The following is a 22,819-nucleotide window of genomic DNA, read 5'->3' on the forward strand; positions in this document are numbered from 1 at the left end:
AAGAGTTAAACTGTTTAGATTTGTCGAAAATATGTCAAATTTTAGGATGTAAATACAGTTGGAGGAGAAAGAGTTGATGCGTTATAGTTGAGGACTGAAGCAGTGTTATCTTTGTTTTGACGAAACATAGTAAACTTCGATTGGGCGTAGTAGTAAGTGACGTGATTTTCTTTAACTATTACCTCCTTGTGGATCGTAGGTTTTTCATCTCAAATTTCTGCCCCTTCAAACCAGAAAATTGATTTTGAAGTTGTAAAATGCACATGTTGGGACTAGGGATGTTTTTCAGAAGGATCGGATTGGATACGATGTTTCCAATTTCCATTCCAAAAATTTTGGAATTAAATCAAATCAGATCATAATTTTCAAATTTTGGCATATTTGAAAATTTCGGAACCGGAGTAATCTTTGCAATATTCATATATTTTATAAGTTTTTTAATATTCTCTAACTTTTTCGTACATGCAATTTATTGTTCTTTCTTAATATTTGATGTATACTTATGTATAAATTCAATTAATTTGTGGTATATTAGTATGCTTATCATTTTAATATAAAAGTATATATATATATATATATATAATATAAAAACAATGATAAAAATGTATCCAAAACTAACAGCAAAAATACAAAAATTGACTACAAAACATATAATTTGAGTAAATAACTATAAAAATTTGACTTTTTTTTATCTGAATAAGTTTTGAACACTGAAAAATTTCAGATCGGAAATTCAAAATTCTCAGAATCTCTAAATTCATTCCAATTTTTCGAAAAAAAAAAATATGCCAATTCAAAAATTTGACTCGAAATTTGAAACACCATTCCAACTTGCAGCCGTAGTGGGACAGTATACTAAGACCTAGTTTGGGAGTGAAGTGCTTAAAAAAAAAAGCACCCATGAAAAAAAGCTACGAGGGTTTTAGGTGTTTGGTAAACTGAAAAAAAATGGCTTATTTTGGAAGCTGCTGTGAGAATAAGCTGAAATCAAAGGAAAAAGCTGAAGCTGCTATTTGCAGCTTTGGAAAACTGGCTTTTTTTCAAAGCACATGTAGCTATAGTGCTTCTTTAATAAAAAGATCCAATATTAGACTGTTTTTTTTTTCAAAAGCACTTTTACAAAAAAGTTTACCAAACACTCTGCTGATTTATTTCACAGCCGCTTATTCTCACAGCACAGCCGCTTATTCTCATAGCGGCTTTTTTTCAAAGCACAGCAATATCAAACCATCCCTAAGTTGGACGAGATTCAATGGGTTTATTTGGACAAGTGGGCTTGGACAGGCTCCAGCCCAATATCCCATATAAAAAGCCCATTTTTGCCTTTTATGGGCCAAAGCCCATCGGTAAACCCAGTGCCTTAAACCCTTCCCTCTTTCCTTGGTTCGTCTCTCTCGCTCGAATCCCAGCACAGCAGTAGCTGACTGCACTCTTCCTGTTCTTCGCTCTCGCTTTCTCCACCGGCTCCTCCAGCCCTCGTCTCTTTTCTTCGATACCCGAACATTTGAACTACCGATTATTGAAGGTAATTTATCTCCAGACTCGCCCTGTAATTGTGCTAATTTTAAGGTTTTTTTTTATTGAATTATTGATTAATTGCTTAATTTATCTCCAGACTCTCTGTGTAATTGTGTGGTTATGTATGTTCAGTTATGATTTGGGTTTTTGCATTAGTTTTGTTTTTGTTTTGATTGATTTGGTGTTGCATAATTTTACCAATTGCATTTGGCAATGCACTGGTTTTTTCGTGATGATTTCTGCTTTGATTGCAGTGAGTAACGAAATGCTTATTTTTTTAGAGAGAGATGGATGGAGAGTGGCTTTTGAAGAAAGTACTTTGGAAAAAATCAGAAGGGTGGTTTTTTTGTTGGAGAAATACTACTTCTTCCACACCAGATTTTTTGCAAACTTTGGGTTTTGTTAAATTATGAATCTCTATTTCACCAAATGTTTAGGAAATATTGAATGGGCAGCGCCATTTTGGCGGATAGTTTTGAAGGATTCAATTTAGCAGGGTGGAGCTAATAAAATCTTTCCTCTCAAGACAGGTGGTTATTTTCCTAATTAAGAGACGAGAATTGCAATGAGAAAGAATGATGTCAATGAACAATGTGTACAAGCTCCACGCTTGGTTCATCAAGATTGGCCGCGACAACCACCCTACCTCCCTTGGACGCCTCCTTCTTGGGTGCACTGCCACATCCTCCCCTGAAAGCTTAACCTACTCCCGCTCTCTCTTCTCCCACTTTCCCTTTCCAGACACCTTTGCTTACAACACCATCATTAGAGCCCATGCGGCAGCCCCCTCATCTTGTTGTCATGCACTCTCCTTCTTTACCCAAATGCGTCACCAAGGTGTCCCACCGGATAACTTCACCTTCCCATTTCTTCTCAAGGCTTGCGCTCGCCTTCAACAGGGTCAAGACCTTCATGCACACATTCTTAAGCTTGGCTTTGATTCAGACATATATGTTCAGAATGCATTAGTTAGTTTATACGGGGGTTGTGGGTCAGTTGAGCTTGCAATGAATGTGTTCCATGCAATGCGCGAAAGAGACTTGGTTTCTTGGTCTTCCATGATGTCTTGTTTCATCAACAATGGCTTTGCATACGAAGCTCTTGCTTTGTTTCAGCAAATGCAGCTTGCAGAGAATCTGATGCCAGATGAGGTTACCATGCTCAGCGTGATATCTGCCGTTTCAAGCTTAGGGGAAGTGGAATTGGGTCAGTGGGTTCATAAATTTATTTACAGAAGTGGGCTAGAACTTACAGTTCCATTGGGTACGGCGTTGATTGACATGTATTGGAGATGTGGGTCCATTGATAAATCTATCAGAGTCTTCAATGAAATGCCATTCAAGAATGTAAATGCATGGTCAGCATTGATTAGTGGCTTTGCAGCGCACGGCCGCAGTAGAGAAGCCCTTAGAATCTTTTATGAGATGAAAAGCTCTGGCTTGCAGCCAGATCATATTTCTATAACTGGAGTTTTAGTGGCTTGCAGTCATGGTGGCCTTGTTGAAGATGGCTGGAGAGTTTTCAAAAGCATTGGGGATGAGTACGGCATGGAGCCAACACTTGAGCATTATGGTTGTATGGTTGACCTGCTTGGCCGGGCTGGCATGCTTCATGAAGCGCACGAGTTCATTGAGAAGATGCCAATAAGGCCAAATTCGGTAATTTGGAGAACTTTGCTAGGAGCATGTGTTAGTCATAACAATCTTGTGTTGGCTGAGAAAGTGAAGGAGAGGGTCCACAAGCTAGATCCTTATCATGACGGCGATTATGTGCTTTTATCGAATGCTTATGGTGAAGCTGGTAGATGGGTTGAAAAGGCAAAGGTTAGGAACTCAATGAGAGAAAAGAGAATTAACAAGAAACATGGCTATAGTTTTATCAATGTAGACCAAGTCACTCATGAGTTTGTATCAGGGGGTAATTCTCATCCCAGGTCGGATGATGTTAGAGAGTTCTTAGATAGCATAATTGAAAGTATAAGAGACACGGGGTATACTCCTCATACGAAAAATGTGCTACATGACATTGAAGAGGAGGAGAAGGAGCAATGTCTTAATTATCATAGTGAGAAATTGGCCGTGGCTTTTGCCCTCCTGAATGTCAAGGATAGCACGACAATAAGGGTCATGAAGAACCTTCGGATTTGTCATGACTGTCATTCTTTCATGAAGCATATTTCGGCCAAATTTGGTAGAGAAATCATCATTCGTGATCGCAGACGATTCCATCACTTTGTTCAGGGATCGTGTTCTTGTCAGGATTATTGGTGATAGATGGTCCAATCCAGCTCTTCTCTTCCCTTGTAATATCATCTATCAGACTGCTCGTAAATTTTCTTGACCCTCTTTTCTCTTTGTGAACACATATTTGATATTTCTTTGTGAATACATTTAATTCCTTACTTGATGCACTGCATTCTGCGTTTATGGTTATGGTATTACAATCTTTGACTCGTACGAGCCTTCAGCTATATACACATTGCACTATTGAAGCTTTAGTTAAACTCCATAATCTTATAGTCAAGCTGCATGACAGAGGTTTCAGTCTTCATCATCTCAACGCGTCTCAGCATATGCAATTTCCAGAGTGAGAGAATTTTAGTATTGCATCAGAGAGCCTTTTCTTATTGATATTTATCCGTTTGATTATGTTTTCAATTTGTGATATTTTATATTAATCAGACCTTGTTTTTTCTACAGCAGATTGCTAAAAGTAATCTATAGGAGGAATCAATCCAATCCAATCCAATCCAATCCAATCCATATGAGGTGCCGTGTTCCCTAAGCTAAACTGAAAACATAATCCTAAACGGATTGCTAGCCCAGATATATATCCGTGTCCATCAAGACCTGGATTCATGAACTTCAATAATCCTTTGTTTAATATCTTCTTGATGATTCGGGGCCCTTGGTTCTTCCTGCTTTCATCTCAAATGAAGACAGAGTTCATAATAATCAAGAGGGGGAAGATAATTATCAGGTTTCAGAAGGATATGGTTATGAGTCAGAGAAGCCTCTGTTTCCCCCTTCTTTCGCTGAACTTGAGTTGGAGATGAAGGAATCAATCCAATCCAATCCAATCCATAGGAGGTGCCGTGTTCCCTAAAGCTAAACTGGAGTGCACCAAAAGACTGCTTGAACGAGCACAAACTCTCAGACGCTCCTCATCATTGTGATTGCACTGCTGTTATTCATGCATCAAGACCCGATGCAGCGACAAAACCTCATCAAGTCCCAAGAGTTTCTTCCTAGCACCTTATAAGGGCACCAATCCCTTCAGCCAGAGATGGAATTCTGTTGCTTTGTACGGAGTCAGAATCTAGTCGGAATTCCGATGTGAGGTTACTGCCTTTTGTCCTGCTCTCCCGCAAAAGATGATCTTCGAGCATTGATCAAAGAGTATATTTGCGGGGAACTTGAGATCAACACATTTGAATCAGAAAATTACACCTTTGATGTGAGCGACGAAGGATGAGCAATTCAACGCACGATGTGCATTTTAGTCCTCTTTGTTCCCTTATTACGTTGGATCTATAGATTAACATAAATGAATGATTGATTGATAGTCCAAGCGGTGGATTGTTATGGTGATTAGGGTATATTTCTTTAACCCACTGCTTTCTCGGTTCAAACCCACACCGCTCCTCTTTAGTCTAATTAAATTAGTAATATCCTTTGTAATAAAAAGAAATGATTGACTGATAATGTTTTCGAGTTATTTAAGAATCTAAAAACACATAGAAATGAGCTTAATTAATAATTAAGAAAATAGTTTTAAGGTTAAAGATTAACCATCATTACAAAGCAATTGGCAAAACAAAAGTGGGAATGCCGTGCTGCCACTCAGTATTACGGTTTGGTGGTTTCCTCTTCACTCAGATGTGAGAGATATTAGGTTTGAATCTCATGAATGACGAATTTGATACCAACTCACTAGCGAGATTTTTCAGTGTGCCAATAACACATCAGTATGTCAGGTGCCATAATATAATTGGTTGATTTTTTTTCAAGTACAATTGGCACTTGTTTATTAGAGCGTGTTTCCAACACACTGAAAAATAACTCATCAGTAGCAATGCCATCACAAACAAAAAGAAGAAATCAATTAGAAGTCAGTTCGAATCACGCTCATAAAGTGTCTATATATATCATCTGAGATGAATTTAAAATTGATGTACATATTTAACTGAGATTAATCAAATCAGAGCCATCTATTGATTTATTTATTTTTATTTATTTTTATTTATTTTCCCTTCAAACGTTTTGTCGTATCCATCCATATGTATTGAACAAATCAACCGTTTTTGGATTCTTGTTTAGTATAAATCCATTTGTTAGGGTATGGTATTTTTGGGTAATATATATGGGTCATTTTAGTTCCGGTTCTTAATCAACCTAATTGTTAGACTGAAACCTTGTTTATTTAAATATTTTGATCGAGGTCCTTAGCCTCATTTAAGATATTTAATTCATGCATTTATTATGCATTTAATGTCATACAAATTATGAAATTTAAACAAATTCAAATAATATTTTTATATATAATAAATACTTAAAAATCAATTTTAGCTGTTCTTCACAAAAATTATAGCAAAAAAATAATGTGCCCATATAATTATATATATATAAGAACCATGCACGTTGAACACCCAAAAAAAATTCCAGAAGCAAGCAAATGGCTTCTTCTTCTTCTTCTTCGCTCGTTCGAAATAATGCATTTTTGGTGCTGATATTTCTTGTAATTGTCAGCAGTGCCACTATACGTGACGCACTCATACAACTGGGCATTATTGTTTCACTGACTGATGATTTGGCTGCAGGCATCAACCTCACTGTTCATTGCAAATCCGGTGACCGCGATCTTGGTGTTCATGTCGTGCCTTATCACGGATTCCACGAATTCATTGTTCATAGACGATTTGAAGGTTCACTAAACCTTTGCAGTCTCCAATGGCAAAATATTACACATACTTCGGTTACCTTAACACGGGACCGCATGTGCCTGATACCCTTCGGGAACGGGCCTACTTGCTACCCTTGGGATTCCTAAGGAATTCACATAACAAGGAGAGGACTTGAACCCAACTTCTCTGCAACGTGTTTGTTTCTATTGTGCCAAAGATGTTGAGTTTTACTTAAGAGTTTCAATGGCAGGCGGTCACTGCTTCCAAAGGAAGAGGATGGACTCCAAATATGCTTCTTAATTGTGTTTGTTTTTGGAAAAGTGGGATTGTCTTCAGAAGCAGCTTCTGCCAGACTGCCTCGGTGGATAAAATCTGCTTTTTCCTTAAAGATGAAAATTTGTAGTTAGCATCAATTTCTTCATTTAACTTCACTCATTTGTGATTGATTACCATATAATCTGTTATTATTTTAATTTTCTTTTGAAAACGTTTGGTCATATGACTCGTATCCGTCAATCCATATGCATTGAACAAATCAACCGTTTCGATTTTGTTTAGTATATAATCCATGTTTATAGTATAATAATTTTGGTTTTCCCAGAAACGGTTAGAGGAATGAATGTTTTCGGTATATATAAGAACCATGCACGTTGATGTTTGAACACCCCAAAAAATTCCAGAAGCAAATGGCTTCTTCTTCGCTCATTCGAAATAATGCATAAAACTGGATCAATTTCGTGGTCTGTGTTTGAGAGAGAAAGTGATCACTAATTACTTATTGCAAGTTATAAGCACGATCGCCTTTGAAGTTAAAACTCATCGAGATGTAGCATCAAATTGACATGGAGTGCGTGCCAAGTAATTGCTTTTGGTTTGTCACTGGTCCTGCTAGATTTCTTCAAACTCTGCCTCCTCTCTTCGAAGAGCGGGTTGCTGCTTCTTCTCTGTGGATTAAGCTTCTCTAAAAAATGTAAACAACGTTCAATACATTATCGTCTGGATTAAGAAACAAACAATGTAAAAATTAATCTCCAAACATCAGAATCTGAAGTCAGGATCCGCAGCCATTGCCCAAGCAAACTTTCTCAGTTGAGTGGTGTTGAACATCTTCTGAATTGGAACTTGATTTCGCTTGCACCATGCAACCGTGATCCTAGGGTCAAGATAGTTGAGTTTCGATGTTCCCAGCGCCACTGTTTTCAGATCCTCTTTCGTTCTCATGCCCATCTCCATGTTTTCGATGTCCGCAGTTTTTTGAGCTATCTTCTTCTCCAACTCAGCTGGGGTCGAATTCCTCTTTCGCTTCTTTCCATCAGCGTCAGTCAGCGGCTGTGACTTTCCTCTTTTCGCCCTTTTCAACTCTGTTTTCAGCTCTTTGAGGTTGTCACGAAGGCCGCCAATCTTTTCCATCAATTTAGACATTTGTTCTTCGTGAGACTTTGAAATTGTACGCTGGTGATTACAGATGATGGCAACCTCTTTGTTCGCGTGGTTATAAACAGCGACTTTCTCTGTAAGATCTGCTTTGTCTTTGATTTCCTTGTTCAACAAGTCATCCAATGTGATAGAAGCATTGTAGGTACGAAACACTTTTGCCGTAAGGCCAGGCATCTGTTGCTTTAAATGAGCATTCAATCTACTCGCATCCAACTTGTCAAAGAGATCATCACCACCGCGTTTCCCGGCCTGGAACTGTCTAATTTCCTTGTAAACAGGAACCTCAACTTCAACGGTATTTTGGTATCTGATAGAATCTTTACCAAGGAAGTTAAACTCCAACGAGTTAGGGGCGATTGCTTTCACATGCTCTACCTTCAATGTGCAGCAACCAACAGTATCAGCTTCCTCTTCTCCCTTTTCATTTCCCGCCCTCAGAGCAAGCTTATCGATGAGATAGGTTGCAACCGCTATCTGCCTCTTCGCGCAATCTTTACTGGTAAAATCCCTAGAGTAATCTGCCCTGATTTTCCCAATGTAGTCCTTGAGCATCCTCGCATTCTCGTACTTCTTCTGGTCACTTTCTATCTTCAAGGAGCTACTCTCCCCAAGATACACGTACTTGAATTTCTTTGGAGTGATTGGATCTGTCCAGAAAGCTAACCATGTAACCGTATCATCATGCCTCGCTTCTTTCCACCTTTCGCCGGGGACAGGACATTCTGGAACCGGTGCATCCTGCCCTATGTTGATCGTAACATCACTCGGAAGAATCCGCCTTTTTACCTTTCCCGATTTTGGATGCTCCCCTCGGCCTCTGAACAATGCAGGAGGTTCAACTCTGAATCTTCCAACTATCTCCTTTTCACCATCAACGAACGCCCACGCATACTTCTCCTCTTGTTTCTTTTTCTCCGCCCCCGCGGCCTTCTTCTCTTCCCTACTCATTTGTTTCCTGTTTTCCTTTTCTTTCATACACCACTCGTATATTGGGGTGAAATCACAACCATCCAACCTCCGAATTACGTGGTTCTCCCCGAGCAACTTACGCCAATCATTCCAAAAATTGTTTCGGAACGTTTGCTTCTTCTGCACGTAATCTGTATCTTTCATCACGGCGTACATAGTTGCGACCTCCTCTTGTTCAGGACTCAAGTCTACCGGCTTCCCTTCATACATCATCTTTACACCATGGGGCTCGTACGGAGGCGGAAACATCACACCGTTGTGAACCAAAGTTTTCCATTTTTTCTGCCCATCATTAGAGCTCGGTAGCACATTCGTCGACTTAGGGCAACTCGAAAGTTTCAAACCATTTTGGCCCTTTTTGATCGGTTTCCTGGTGGAGGATGAACCGACCTTCATTGCCTTCTTCTCTGTCAACAAGGTAGGTTCCTTGATCCTCTGGGAAATTGGAATCAAGTCGTCATCTTCGTCGTCATCTTTTTCCTCCGTAATTTTTAGGGTAGATGTTGAAGAACAAGCATGTGAAACTTTTGGCCTTTTAGGTGAAGAATCGGCCTTGTGATCTAGGGGCCTCTTCCTCTTCCTCTTTTCACCCTTGGACTTGGGTGTTAGCAGCAGCCTTGATGATAAAGGTTTATCATCGTCGTCGTCATCGTCCTCCGAATCTTGAGAAGGTTTCACCAGTTGTCTGGCAGTAGCTATCGGTTTATCGTCTTTGGAATCATCACTGTTTGCATGAGAACCCCGGATGGATAATACTTGGGTCCTGACCAGTCGAGAAGCAGCGATAGGTTTTTCGTCTTCGAAATCATCACTGGTTTCTTGAGCAACAAAACTACGATTTTCTTGAGCAGATGACATGGTTGATGGAACCATCTTTGCCCTGTTGGTTTCGATTTTTGAACGCTATTTGGTATTTTTGATGGCTTTATATAAATAGAACTCTCTCTTCCAACAAATAGGAAAGCTATACGGGCGGCGGGTCAGCCTCATCTTATTTTTTACTCCAACAGATGGGATATCGGATAACCTAAAGAAAAAAGGAAATAGGATGATTAATAAAATAAGGGCCGTCTAAATAAAATATATTTTTTTGCCAATAGGAACTTCTCCGGATCTTCTTTTTGAGGATTTCGGGCTGGTTTGGTATTGCTGTGCTTTGAAAAAAAGCTGCTGTGAGAATAAGCGGCTGTGCTGTGAGAATAAGCGGCTGTGAAATAAATCAGCAGAGTGTTTGGTAAACTTTTTTGTAAAAGTGCTTTTGAAAAAAAAAGCAGTCTGATAGTGGATCTTTTCATTAAAGGAGCACTGTAGTTCTATGTGCTTTGAAAAAAAGCCACCAAAGCTACAAATTGCAGCTTCAGCTTTTTCCTTTGATTTCAGCTTATTCTCACAGCAGCTTCCAAAATAAGCCATTTTTTTTAAGTTTACCAAACACCAAAAACACTCCCAGCTTTTTTTCATATGAGCTTTTTTTAAAATCACCTCAACCCCAAACTGGGGCTTCATCCTTTAATTGTGTCCGTTCATTGTTCATCGTATATCGTACGGTCATAAATCATTTTAAATTTTTTATTTAAAATTGAACACAAGCAATACCTGACGAAAACTGATCGCACGAGATACGATGAACGAACATGATTAAAAGATCTACGTGATTCTCACAAAGAGGATTCGAAAAGGATCCTCATTCATTTTTTGGGGGTGGTTTTTGCAAATGCATCGGAATTTGAATTTTCTAGAAAAGCAATTCAACGCTCGCGGCCTCGTCTAGCAAAAAAAAATTAGCTACACATATGCATGTTAAATATACGTTCTAAGTTGAATATCATGAGCAGAAAATGCATTAGGTCAAAAAAAACTGTTAACAAGATTTAGGGTTTTTCAGGGCACAAATTTTTGGGACAACGTCCTACACCACTATTTCAGTATTTCCAGTCCAATATCTGAATCAATGATCCATAACTGCCTCATTTGGTACGGAAGATTGGATTAAAACGGATAATCAAAAGTATGGGGTAGGAAATGAAAAATTCAGAGTCAAATTCTACCGGTAGGAGATGAATTTCTCCAGAAGAAAAAATTATCCATTCCAACGATTTCAATGGTTTCAATCAAAACAAAATTACCGAATAAAATTACCGTAAAACTCAAAGGAAGCATTTTCCCAAGTTCACAGTACATTGCACAACAGATCGAAGACAGAGTCTCAATATGTACCACCTGTGGTATCGAAAACTAAAACAGGACGGGGGGAAGAAAAACGATAGAAAAAGGTGTCAACTTACTCAATGCAGCCTTGTCAATTCTTCTACTCTCTTGCAGAGCTCCTCCACTGAAACGCGCATTTGTTTTGAGATCTCGTCCATCTTGCTACGGTTGAGATCAAGGAACGATTCTATCAGATCGCCATCCAAGAAATTTTTGGCGTCTACAGTTTTCTTCTCGTTGCTGAATGATCTCCACTGCTCATGGTTCAACCCTCCAACACCCTTTATCACCTTCCTCAAGTTTGACTGGAGCTTCTCCAAAAATGCATAATGTTCTTGAGGAAGTGAGGCAATTACTCCAATTACACCATTGACGGTGCCAAAGATGACAGTTGGAATCTGGCCCACGTCAGAGTCTGGCAACCGCATGACAAGAGAGCCGTGCCGGAACCTATTGACAAACTCGCCTAGGTGATACTCACCTACAACCTCAAGGCGGCCCCGTTCCTCATCAGTTGCACCCTCACTATTTTTACGAACAGTGAACAGGTTGACGAAATTTTCAGCTCCAATGTAAACATCATCGTCGAGGATCTCTACAGCAGACATCCAATTTGCATTATAATCACGGGCTCGCTCCTCAATGGCACCTTCCTCATGCTGAATACAAGAACAAAAAATTTCGGCTCAGCAAGAGAATAGTTTATAATGTGTAGCATTACCAAACCTAGGGGAAATGAATTTATGGACGGACAGAGGGCACAAGAGGGTAAATCTGGGTCTACAAATTCCAACAAGAGAACCTCACTATTACCAAGACAAAACGTTAAAACATGTCGCACGATGGACTAGCAGACGCAAAGGGGACTATTCTCATGAGGCATTGATTAAGCAAATCAACTATTGCTATTACTTTGAGTAAGTACTAGTCCATGACATGCAGGGGGTTGAAAATTAGTATTATTACCTTGTACATTAACAGAGAGATTGACTTCATTAAATCCCCAACAATAATGAAGTCTCCACGAGTCTGGACATAAAGGGCAAGTATGTGGCCATGATGTCCACATTCCGATTGCAATTCACGAGTACCATCATCCCGCAGAGTCCACTTGTATAACTGTATCTTTTGATTAATAGCAGCAAGTAGCTTGCCATTGAACGCATTCAACGAGTAAACAGACCCCTTGGTTTCCTTCTCAGCAACGAGCTGCAGCTTCCCATCTTCAACAATGAAAACCAGAATGCGGCCCTACAATTATACAATATTGTCAGCTTACAGGGGGAGGATGGAATATCAGCTAGTTACCAGTTCAAGTGAGATTTCTGCACTAAAACCAGTAAACTAAAATCCTATCTTACCTTGGTTGGCTCATTTTCTTCCGGGAGAACATATGCAGTCCCGACACAGTAATATAAATTACTGTCATCTGAGAAAGAACAGCTTAGTATAGAGCAGGCATACTCAAAAGCGTCCAGTTGATAATATGTTATGAGGTCAAAACTCTGGTCATCTAACAACCGGATGAAGTGTGTTTCTGAGTCTTCTGCACTAGACTGGTTATATTTCACACTCAAAATGGCGAAAGTCCTGGACTGCTCCTGATGACAGATACGACGCGCATGCTCACCTAGGGGAATAGAGCGAATATGAAGCTTCTGGATGTCATCAATAGTGCCGATAGTAAGTTCACCTTCCTTAGCAATTGCAAGGCTGTTGTCACGAGAAAGGGAAAAATAAGGAAAACTGTTTACTCTGAAAGTTGACAGTTTAAGGAGGCTGGGGGAAGAGTTCCCCCATCAAACCTATGTAGTAAAAGAGCAGAAAGAAAAAGAAAAAAACTCATGTTTGTGTCTAAGTTGCAACTGGACCATTATTTTTATGTAAATTTTCATTTAAATCAATATTTAAAACATGCTAATAGACGTCTGGTCAGTTGCTATACTATTTTATATAAACTTTCATTTTAAAAAATATCTAAAACATACTAATTGCATAAACATCTGGTCAGTTGCTGTAAAATTTTATATAATTTTTATTTGATTACATTTTTTTTTTTTGAGAAGAAACAAACATTTTATAAAAGAACAGAGAAATACACAGAAGTGGATAAGAAATCCACCAAGAACAAAAACAAGAAAATCTCTCAAGAGGATCTGGCTTACATCAACAAAACCTAAACCTAAATCACTTTATTTGATTACATATTTAAAACATGCTAATTGCATATACGACATCTGGTCAGCTGCTATAATAAAGCATTGTATCACACCAACAAAGGGTAACTCTAATAATCAATTTGGAAACTAACCCATCATTTTGACTACTATAAACCTTCCTGGTATGATAATTTACACAAAATGGCAGCCATCACATAAGTAATAGAGGATTACAATCTGAAAGTATGAAAAAGATAAAATATTTGGATATAGACTTAACCTCGTATCCACCAAACCGAGGTCCTATCTGTATTTTACGAGTGAACAATAGAAAGAGCAAAGTACCTGTCTGGAAAAGCAGCAGAGTTGAATGGGCACATATGGCTGACTTCTTTCAGATTTACATTGCTGTAAAGCAATTTTTTGTTGCTACTATAGATGACAGTTGGCCTATCCGATGCAGCAAATACATGCGTAGTACTCTTGGATGAGAAGGTACGGAGTGTAATGGGCTGCGTCCCAAGTGAGACTTTTTTCCTGTCCGTCAACTCACCAGTGCTTGTGTTCAATATAAAGTTTAAGAGGTGCCCATCTCCAAGGGCACACAATAGGTAGGATATCTGATTAGAAAAACACAGTAACAGAAAGCTTACTCAATAACCAAATAACTAAAGTAAAAACTTATGAAGGAACTAAAGAAAGCAATAGATGTGCAAACTAATATTCCCTCATCTACGTTACATAAGTACACATTGATTGACACACCAACATAGGCCCAAACTCTCTAGTAAATTCGAAAATGATGATAATGAAAATTATAATCAGTTAAACATGCTATTAGAAGAGCCACTCCCCATTGCTAATCCCAAAAAAGACATTGTATTTCTGACCAATATTAATGAGAAGTCATATGAAATGAATACAACTGAGAATCGATTTAGTGAAGAAGGTCAAGCACAGGCATACCCCTTCAAAGGCACAAAGAAGAACAGAACGAGGTATGATCTCCCCTCCCAAATGTTCCTTTGTGATGCGGCTCAGGGCAGGAAGTGAATATATCTGGACACTAATATCTGTCCACATTCCAACAGCTGCCAGCTGGCTATAGTTGGGATTGTCACCTATGGGGTTTATGTCAAGGCATGATATCTCAAAATCTAACTGTGCGTGGTTTTTCTCTGTCAATACCCCATCACCTATTTCCAAATAAACTAAATGCTTTCCACCAGTCGCCAATAAGACCTGTCACAGAAGTAGATTAAAGCAACAACCAGTTAGCGCATTAACATCAGGCAACCAAATGTTAAGGCAGACATCCATGAAAAGAAACAATACCATGTTAGGAAACAGCATTATGGTATGGTATACTCATTTGCAATTCTGAGACTAGAAAGGGGATTTATCAACACCGGAGAATCTATCAAAAAGGGGATTTATCAACACCGGAGAATCTATCAAATATTTTTTATTTCCAATTTCAAAGAAATAAGAGAATTAACTTAGGTTTTGGGAGTCAACAGAAGCCCCTTATGAAAAATCACCTATTCTAGATTATAATAGTATAAGATGTTCTGAATATTTAAGGGGAACATGATTCCTAAGTCCTCGTGTTTTACAAAAGATTTTCCCACAAAAAAAAAAAAAACACCTGATTTGATTCAATGACACAGCTAAAACTGCCATGGTCCTTGCTTGAAAAATTAGTTATTAATAAAAAAAACACAATTTTCATTAGCTTACTTGCAAACTTAAATGTTAGAACAAGTAGAAACAAAACCTGGGTGGCATTAGCAGTGGCAACATTAATCGAATTGCCTGCTGGAGCATTCCACTCATGCTTGAGCTCCCTAGTTGTAGAACTGACTAGCCGTACAGAGCTTGAAGTGACCTGTGATGTCAAGTCATCAGCCAGCATGCAATAGACACTATTGCTATACATGTCAATCATCAATAAGTTAATCACCTTTAGAATCCAGATTATTTACATATAGAATATTTTCTAAAACAAAAAATATAACCTCAAAATCTTAACATCACATAAAAGAGGTATAAACGTGGTCACTGAAAAGACATCCACACAATCTAGTGAAATAGATCGTGTAGATTTTCCCTAATACCTCAGGTATGATGTGATTTATTAGGAAATTGTGGATAAGCAATGTTCAAATTGATAGTTATTAAAGTGTCCCTAAGGATGGTAGAAGAGAAATTAGGGGGGTGGGAAGCAACTTAAAACTTTGCCTTCCTAATGGTGGTAGTGATGCGATGGTGATGACTGAAAATTAGCGTTTGTGTCCATAACTACATAAAAAGCAGACGAAAAAAAGGAAAACCAAATACATAAATTACTTTCTTTTGAGTATATTCTACCATATGCATTAAAACATAGAAGAAACAATGGAAGATAGAGACAACTTACCTGTACCAGTTGATTACAGACAGCATCGTGGCAAAATAAAGTCTGTACTTGAGAACAGAAGCCTTCTATCTCAGTTTCTTCCAGCTCATCCTCAAGATTCATTGCCAAAATCCTTGTCTCACTGATAAAGCTTACAACCAGGAAGGTGTCAAAAGGATCATCAGTGGAGGATCTTAACGACCACATTCCCTTGATACCTTGAAGCTCAACTGATGCCTGTTCAAGGTCATATAATAAGGTAGAAGTTACAGGTGTCAGCATGCAAGAACCTCACGCAAATGTACAAAACGAAACTTTGGGTACCAATTACCATAAATATGTAAATAAGTCAAACCTGTTCATTGATTCCAATTCCGTTCCGAACTACACGAAGAGAACCATCCTTGAAAGCTCCAGAACAAGTTACAACCTGACCTTGGCCTTGCCTCTCAAGATCAACCACACAAAAGTCAACGATCGGCCCCAAATTGACATACCTTTCTAAGACTTCCACATATGAACCCTTTGCATCAGGCTGTAGATTTAGCTTTACAAGCTGTGTTCACACTTTGGAGTGTTAATATATTATAATCCATAACATTTAATAAGGTATCAATGTAATTTTGATCATAATATCCGCATATCTTTATTTCATTTAAAACTTGTAACGCATTATTAAAACATTACCTTCTTTCATATCTATCTTTATAGACTCTGTACAGTGCCTTCTATTACTTACTAATGGCTTTTATTCTTTGAAGAACAAATTTGTATTGCTAAGAATAGCTTAAGAATAGAACAAGTAACAAGCAACAGTTCTAAGTACCCACCTGTGAATCCCCATAACTTGATCCGATATAGACAAATGCATTATCAAGGTATGAGATAGTAGATGCAATTGATGTCTCCCCCAAGAGCTCAATTTTCAGTCCAGACACCCTACAAGAAGAAGAGTAGATGAAACCCTGAGGAACTAAACCCATAACCTTCAACCACAAACAATCACATGTTTTCAAGAATGTATTTGGACTCACTTTTCTTTCTCATGCGTTATAACAAGTAGGTGAAGTTGCCCGGCATGATCACCAAGTAAATACCTGGAACCATCTGCATCTACTCTCCCATAGGCTCTTGTGATGGACTATAACAAATGACAAAGAAAAACTTGAAATGATACTTCTAAAACCAATTCAACATGTAATTCCAAAACAACATCATATGATACTATAGCATACATGTCTTATTGGGATTGCTTTAAATGTATTCGGGCTGCGGTAAACAATATTATCTTCTCCAATAATAAGAACACCGCAGAGTGGCGGAGGAACTGGTATTAACAAATCAGCCCCATTTTCAACGTTGTTCTGTGCCCAAGGGCCTTCAACGAAATCCTTATCCTTCAGAGAAACCTCATATGTTTTGACATGGCGAACATCTTTGTTATCCTGCAATATTTCAACCATAGTAAGGCAATTAAAATTTTTGTCCGGAATACTCTTACACTATTTTACCACCTGAAAAGGCCTCCCACAGAATGTTATATGGGCAATACCCTAACACGACACATGAACAGTGTTCTGTACTTAGAAATGGAGCAGATTCACAAAGATCTTAGATGGTTTATGTATACATATGTAGAAATACACCAACATCACTGACCAGATCACGCTTGTTTTTATCAAGTTTTCCATTTTGAAACTGCTGTACTAATAGGTTCTTACATAGGCATTGCCTAAGCCTTTGCTTAAATAATCTTCATCCAATACAAGGAACATAACAAACATAACAGTATACAGAAAACTTGAACATACGATACTAAGACAATTTGAGTGATAAGAAGATAGAGAATTACTACGGTAGCCCAACATAAATTTGATATCCCAATGAAAGGAATGACTAGTACCTGATATAGAACTACAATTGTTGGTTTTGAACAACCATATAGAAACTTGATATCCAAAACTTGAAGTTCCTCAAGCCTGAAAAGTTACCCAAAGATATAGTTAGAGTGAAAAGAAATTATAATTTCACACAAAAAGAAGGGAACAAGAAATTGTAATCAATTTATTTGAGTAAATTTTAAATACACGTCATGGTCAATTAATCACAAGAAGACTAATCCACAAAATATATATTACTAAAAAACTAAAAGAATGAGAGAAAAATACCGTATATTAAATGCTTCCTTGAGCTGCCCTTTATTATCAAAAGGAATAACCTGAAATACCAAGAGCATATTGTGTCATTTCTAAACTATAAATGTGATGACAAAATGAAGATCTTAGTAAAAGATTAAAAACCACATACCTTAAACAATCCATCATACAAATGGAGTCCAATTAATCTGCAATCTGGATCAATAATACCAATCTGCAGAAAAAGAGTAGGTAAAGAAAATGTACATTAGTAATATTTATGGATTTTCCCTGTTGAAACTTGAACATGGTTTAGACTTCAACTCCAGAAAGACATAAAATGTTTTAACAAGAAAAACCTACAGGAATTGAGGGTCGTAGAATCATTTAACTTACTTGACCATTGTCTGTCGGACGACCTATGCGATCTGAGACATCCCCCATTGCCCTACACGACAAGGACATGCATTTGTCAAAATGTCATTAAAGATACATTTACAGCCCATATACAATGAGTGTCTAGAAAAACTGTTGACTGAAGGTTAACAACTAAAAGACAACAAAATGAATTCACCACCTATAAAGCATCATTATGTTTCTAGAAGACTGGATTACTGGAATTTACTATGTACTTTTGTGAATAATTTAAACAACAAGAACTACTTTCACTTGGTTTGCATATCTAACCTTGTGATGAGCTCAGATGCTTCGGCATCCCACTGAAGAACACAAAATTTGTACCTTTCTGTTGCAATAAATAGAAAATCCTGTGTTTCACCCTGTCGAAGAAAAAAAAAACACTATTAAAAGCCCGGAAATTAATAATACGAAACAAGACAAAAATATGAAATAAATACTCACATGAGGCCGGAAAAGTTCAAGCGTCGCTATTCTTCCATATATCGGGACATCCAAGATAGGCTGTAGAGAAAAAAAAACTTAGCTTAATGCATGCTAATGGTTTTTTAAATGGCAACAGTTGAGTAAAACTTATTGACTAGTTCTGTACTATAATTTTATAGGATTAAGTTTTGAGTGAAATGAGTAGATGATAATTCTTATTAGGAGACGACGTATGTGCAACGCAAAGGACTAAGTTCTCAAGTTTGAAAACTGATTCTTGGATGAATCATAACTAATTTGTTCCCAATAACGTATAAATCCCTAGACGAAAGTCAACATAACATCATCAACTACCAAAAAGGTGCAAGAGATACCGAAGAGCAACAATTTCCCCAAGAATGTCACCGGACAGTTCACATTTAAAAATACAATGATACAATTCCTGGAACCCGAGGTTTTAATTGCATGACACACATGTAAGCTATTAACTTTAAAATATCTATCAGTTTTTCTTTTACAACAAAAGAGATTGACATACCTGCAGTCCCAGAGGAGTAAGTAGCTGAATTTCAATTCGCGTACATTTCCTGAAATCAAGATTAATGAAGCCAAATCCAATCACGAACAAGATAGAACTTTGGACAATAAATCTTGCTGCAAAATAATATGATTAATCAACGAAATTTGTAATGTATGATGAACTCATTAACGAAACCCTAGCAGGAAGATAAACTCGAAATCCAATCGAAGAGAGAGAGAGAGAGAGAGAGGGATTGGAGGGTGGTGACGTACGCAGTGATGAGATTGAGCTCCTGAGGGGCGGTGAAGTTGCCGACGCAGGAGTGGGTGACGTTGGTGGGCTTGTGAGCCGTTACGACGTAGTTCCATACGCTCATCTTCTTCTGCAAACCGCTTTGGTTGGTGGTTGGTTTTGTGGAGAAGGAGGCCGAACCAGTGAGCCCTAACCAGCACCACCCTCTCTCTCTCTCTCTCTCTCTCTCTCTCTCTCTCTCTCAACAGTCTCAGTCGCTCTTGAAACAGACAGAAGAAATGCAACCAAGTGACGTCGTTTGGACTTATAGCCTTGTCGTTTGTTCCCGCGGATCAATTGGTGGGTTTGTCGGGACTTGGGTGCGATCCGGTTCGGCTAATTTTATGGGCGTTGGCCTGATCCATAATTTTTTTGGATTCATGACCCGCTTGGTCCGCTTTAGAAATTTTATTTAAATCGATTTCTCTTAATTTATCAGGTCTCGGATTCAAACCTTTCATTTTTTAAGTGGTGCAAATTAAACTAATAATATTTCTTGTGCTAACTGGAAGAAAAAAAAAAGAATTGGATAGACTTTTGAGTATGACTGTGATGAGAGAGAGAAACGTAGTTGTGTAGAATAGTTGACAACTTGACACAACACGCAATAATATTTATATGTTTATAGTGTGTTCTTCATAAATTATGTCCAAGTCAAATTTTACCAATTTCCATTTAATTTTTCAAATTTAGTATTTTTCTTACTTTTGGTCTTGTTTAGGGTTTTTTTTTTCCTCTTTTACAATTAGGTTGTTCTTTTTAACGAGAAATTGAAGATTCAATTAAGGATATCTTTTAACATAAAAAGGTAAAGTGCCACTAAATAAGAGATGGTTGGTCTTTCAACCAAAATAATTCATACTCCTTGGGTTCCTTTTATTCTTAAGGTCAAAAACGACCACAGCCCAAGTTTACCGGTTTACCAAATACTTGATCAACCAATAAATACAATTTGTAACAACTTACACGACACAATGTCATTCCAACTCCATTGAGATTATCTTTAGTAGGATATAGTGATGGTAAAAATAGGTTAGAGATATTTAAAGTTCAAAAAACCCCGTTTATAACATAAAACTAGCATCCAATCTAATATCCCATAAGCATGAAATTCAATTAAAATAAGTGGTAGAAGGTCCAATGTGAGGAAGTTTTCGAGGAGATAAATTTTCGTGCAATCAATTCATATCTTTAATCATCTCTCTATCTCACTTTTCACGTTATACAAAAACTATTTCGTTAGCGAGGCGTTGGACAATAGAAGACTAATGCAATTAGGCTAAAACATGGAGAAAAATCGGTTAGGGGCTAGGCAATTTAGGCGCTAGGCGATGCCTAGGCAGATTTAGGGTTTTGTTGTGTTTAATTGTTTTATATTAAGTTAGAGACTTTTCTGGGTAACCTACCTAAAAAGAACCCATATTATTTCTCTCAACATTTTCGTGTTTTTCTTCTCTTGTCTCTCCACACATACGCTTTCTCACTCTCTCGCCTCTGCTCGTATCGACTCTGATTGTGTCTATGTTGTCTCTCGCAGATGTGGACGCCTAGACTCTCACGCACCAACCTGAACTCATTATGCAACCTGCTCAAACTTTGTGAGTAGGTTTTCAAATTTTTTTTGTTCTTTTTAGATTTAATCTTTAATTTTCTTCATACTGCAATTGAATGGTGTTGAATTCTAATGCACGATCCCATTTACATGTATTGATTCATTAAATCATTGATTAATATGTGATGAAAGATGATGTCAATTTAGATTATGAATTATTGAATTTTTGATTTTGGTTTTGGGTTTGAGGTTTTTCTTATTTTTGTTGCATCAGTCTATATGATGATGCTAATGCCATTACGGCTTAAGTTTTAACTTTCCCAAATTCTCAATACAAGTATATTTTCTTTAGAGTGTAAGTAGGCACCTATTTATATGTTATGTACTAAAATTAATTAAATCCGCTTAGCCTGCCTACGAGCTAGATGTCAGCCCAACTATCGCCTGACGTCTTTTAGAACAGTGCTAAGCAGTTGTATTGAAAGGAAAAGGTCATCGTTTTTAGCCCATGTTCTATAAATATAAGACTTGGAAATATCATTCAGTGCAAGAGTTCACAAACATCTTCCTCTTTTAATTACAGGGCACCAATATTCTTAAGGCCAAGAACAACTCCAACCCCAATAATGTGACCAACAGAACCACAGGCCAATGTATCAGCAAGAGTAAACCCAGCTGGGTCGCCGGTCTGCAGCCCAGAGTCCCTTGTTTCAAGCTTCAATCCTGCCGTTGACTTCCTGTTTGCCGACGGAGCCAACCCGAATCTTCCGGCAAACAGCATTAGGCTTGTTGTGGTCACCATTATCTGTCCAAATCAAAATTGATTAGTAACTTAATCACATTAACATTCCGCCGTATGATCTGGTTTTTGTGCATATAATTAAGTGAAATATTTGCTTACCAAATTGGTAGGCGAGCCGATGTAATCGCAGCGAGCTCCCAAAGCGCCCTGGCCCTTGCGCCTCATCGGCTGAACAATTGCCTGAAAAACGAGGAACGCGTCAATTTAACATGCGCACTAGTTTGCCTCGTAAACGACTTGTAGCTCAAGCAGTTAATAACATTTACCCTCGACGTTCCACTAAATTCAAGACTACAACTACTCAAAAAGCATCTATACCCCTACGCATGTTACGCTCGATAATTTGTGTTTAACATCCGCAATGACGCAACGAGAAACAGGATAGACAGGATCGACGACAAACGTCAAATCGTAAACGTATATTCTACATCATGCCATGAAACACGTTGAAAAGAACTTACCATGCTTCGCGCATTGGAGAATGAGATTTTGGGTCTGAGGCCATTGAATTGTGGGAGAGAAGCGGTCACAGCGGCAGCTGCCATTTTCTGAATTTTGCTTTGCAATTTTCTGTCTCTCTTTTGTTTGATAATTTTATGAGCTTTTGCATCCCGTAATATTGTTATAAACTCTTTGAGCCACAGCCACACGAGCAACCTGTGGCTTCAGAGTTCCCAGATTCGGATACACCAGGATCCTTGCCTGCTGACGTGGCCCTGTGCCATTGGATGTGATCGTATTACTTAAATGGATAAGGTTCTGTGTGCTGGCGGCAACTTCTGATTGCGTTTGATTTTTGGATCTTCACATTTGGGCCTCGATTGGGCCAAGTTGGGCCGGACTGGGTTGGCCCTGAAGATTGAAATTCAAATCCAATCCATTGATGGACCAGCATTGAAGTTTTGAACAGAGACCGAGGGTAATATTGTCATTTTATGTGTATTGTTTATGTTAATGATGATTTGGTTTCCCAGGAGTCTAGGCCTATTAATTTATGTTAATGGTGATTTGGTTTCCCAGGAGTCCAGGACCTTTTTTTTTTTTGGGGGGGGACCCTCACATTTACGAGAAATTTTTAGTTGTG

At 38.1% G+C, this 22,819-nt stretch overlaps 4 protein-coding genes across 16 annotated transcripts; 1 reads left to right on the forward strand and 3 right to left on the reverse strand.

Annotated features, from left to right (window-relative positions):
• Window positions 1–1,366: 1,366 nt before the first annotated feature.
• On the forward strand, window positions 1,367–5,088 carry LOC139188812 (pentatricopeptide repeat-containing protein At4g21065-like). 13 transcript variants are annotated; one of them, XR_011572114.1, is made up of 4 exons: window positions 1,367–1,525; window positions 2,049–3,844; window positions 4,054–4,104; window positions 4,218–4,320. XR_011572114.1 is itself a non-coding variant. In XM_070806665.1 (3 exons), the coding sequence occupies exon 2, from the start codon at window positions 2,094–2,096 to the stop codon at window positions 3,786–3,788; it is 1,695 nt and encodes a 564-aa protein (XP_070662766.1). In that variant the 5' UTR covers window positions 1,367–1,525; window positions 2,049–2,093; the 3' UTR covers window positions 3,789–3,820; window positions 4,221–5,088. The 13 variants fall into 13 exon arrangements, 3 of the variants coding, with proteins under 3 accessions (XP_070662766.1, XP_070662767.1, XP_070662768.1); XR_011572113.1 differs by having other exon boundaries at window positions 4,221–4,320; XR_011572110.1 differs by having other exon boundaries at window positions 2,049–4,104; window positions 4,218–5,088.
• Window positions 5,089–7,053: 1,965 nt separating this feature from the next.
• Window positions 7,054–9,720, reverse strand: LOC103446132 (DNA topoisomerase 1 beta-like). Its single transcript, XM_008385210.4, has one exon. The coding sequence runs from the start codon at window positions 9,698–9,700 to the stop codon at window positions 7,460–7,462; it is 2,241 nt and encodes a 746-aa protein (XP_008383432.4). The 5' UTR covers window positions 9,701–9,720; the 3' UTR covers window positions 7,054–7,459.
• Window positions 9,721–10,869: 1,149 nt separating this feature from the next.
• LOC103446131 (DNA damage-binding protein 1) lies at window positions 10,870–19,624 on the reverse strand. The gene is made up of 19 exons (XM_008385209.4): window positions 19,363–19,624; window positions 19,109–19,157; window positions 18,589–18,648; window positions 18,415–18,506; window positions 18,124–18,175; window positions 17,900–17,962; window positions 17,761–17,810; window positions 17,496–17,571; window positions 16,828–17,037; window positions 16,627–16,733; window positions 16,423–16,531; window positions 15,948–16,148; window positions 15,614–15,829; window positions 14,972–15,082; window positions 14,161–14,436; window positions 13,540–13,814; window positions 12,397–12,748; window positions 12,002–12,286; window positions 10,870–11,694 (listed from the first exon to the last, which is right to left on the reverse strand). Exons 1-19 carry the CDS (start codon window positions 19,464–19,466, stop codon window positions 11,113–11,115), a joined length of 3,270 nt encoding a protein of 1,089 aa, XP_008383431.3. The 5' UTR covers window positions 19,467–19,624; the 3' UTR covers window positions 10,870–11,112.
• Window positions 19,625–21,444: 1,820 nt separating this feature from the next.
• LOC103446135 (photosystem I reaction center subunit psaK, chloroplastic) lies at window positions 21,445–22,459 on the reverse strand. Its single transcript, XM_008385213.3, has 3 exons — window positions 22,197–22,459; window positions 21,835–21,915; window positions 21,445–21,738 (listed from the first exon to the last, which is right to left on the reverse strand). Exons 1-3 carry the CDS (start codon window positions 22,278–22,280, stop codon window positions 21,511–21,513), a joined length of 393 nt encoding a protein of 130 aa, XP_008383435.1. The 5' UTR covers window positions 22,281–22,459; the 3' UTR covers window positions 21,445–21,510.
• Between the last annotated feature and the right edge of the window lie 360 nt (window positions 22,460–22,819).

This window comes from Malus domestica, chromosome 10, assembly GCF_042453785.1.
Source record: "Malus domestica chromosome 10, GDT2T_hap1".
In the NCBI taxonomy this organism is placed as follows: Eukaryota; Viridiplantae; Streptophyta; class Magnoliopsida; order Rosales; family Rosaceae; genus Malus; species Malus domestica.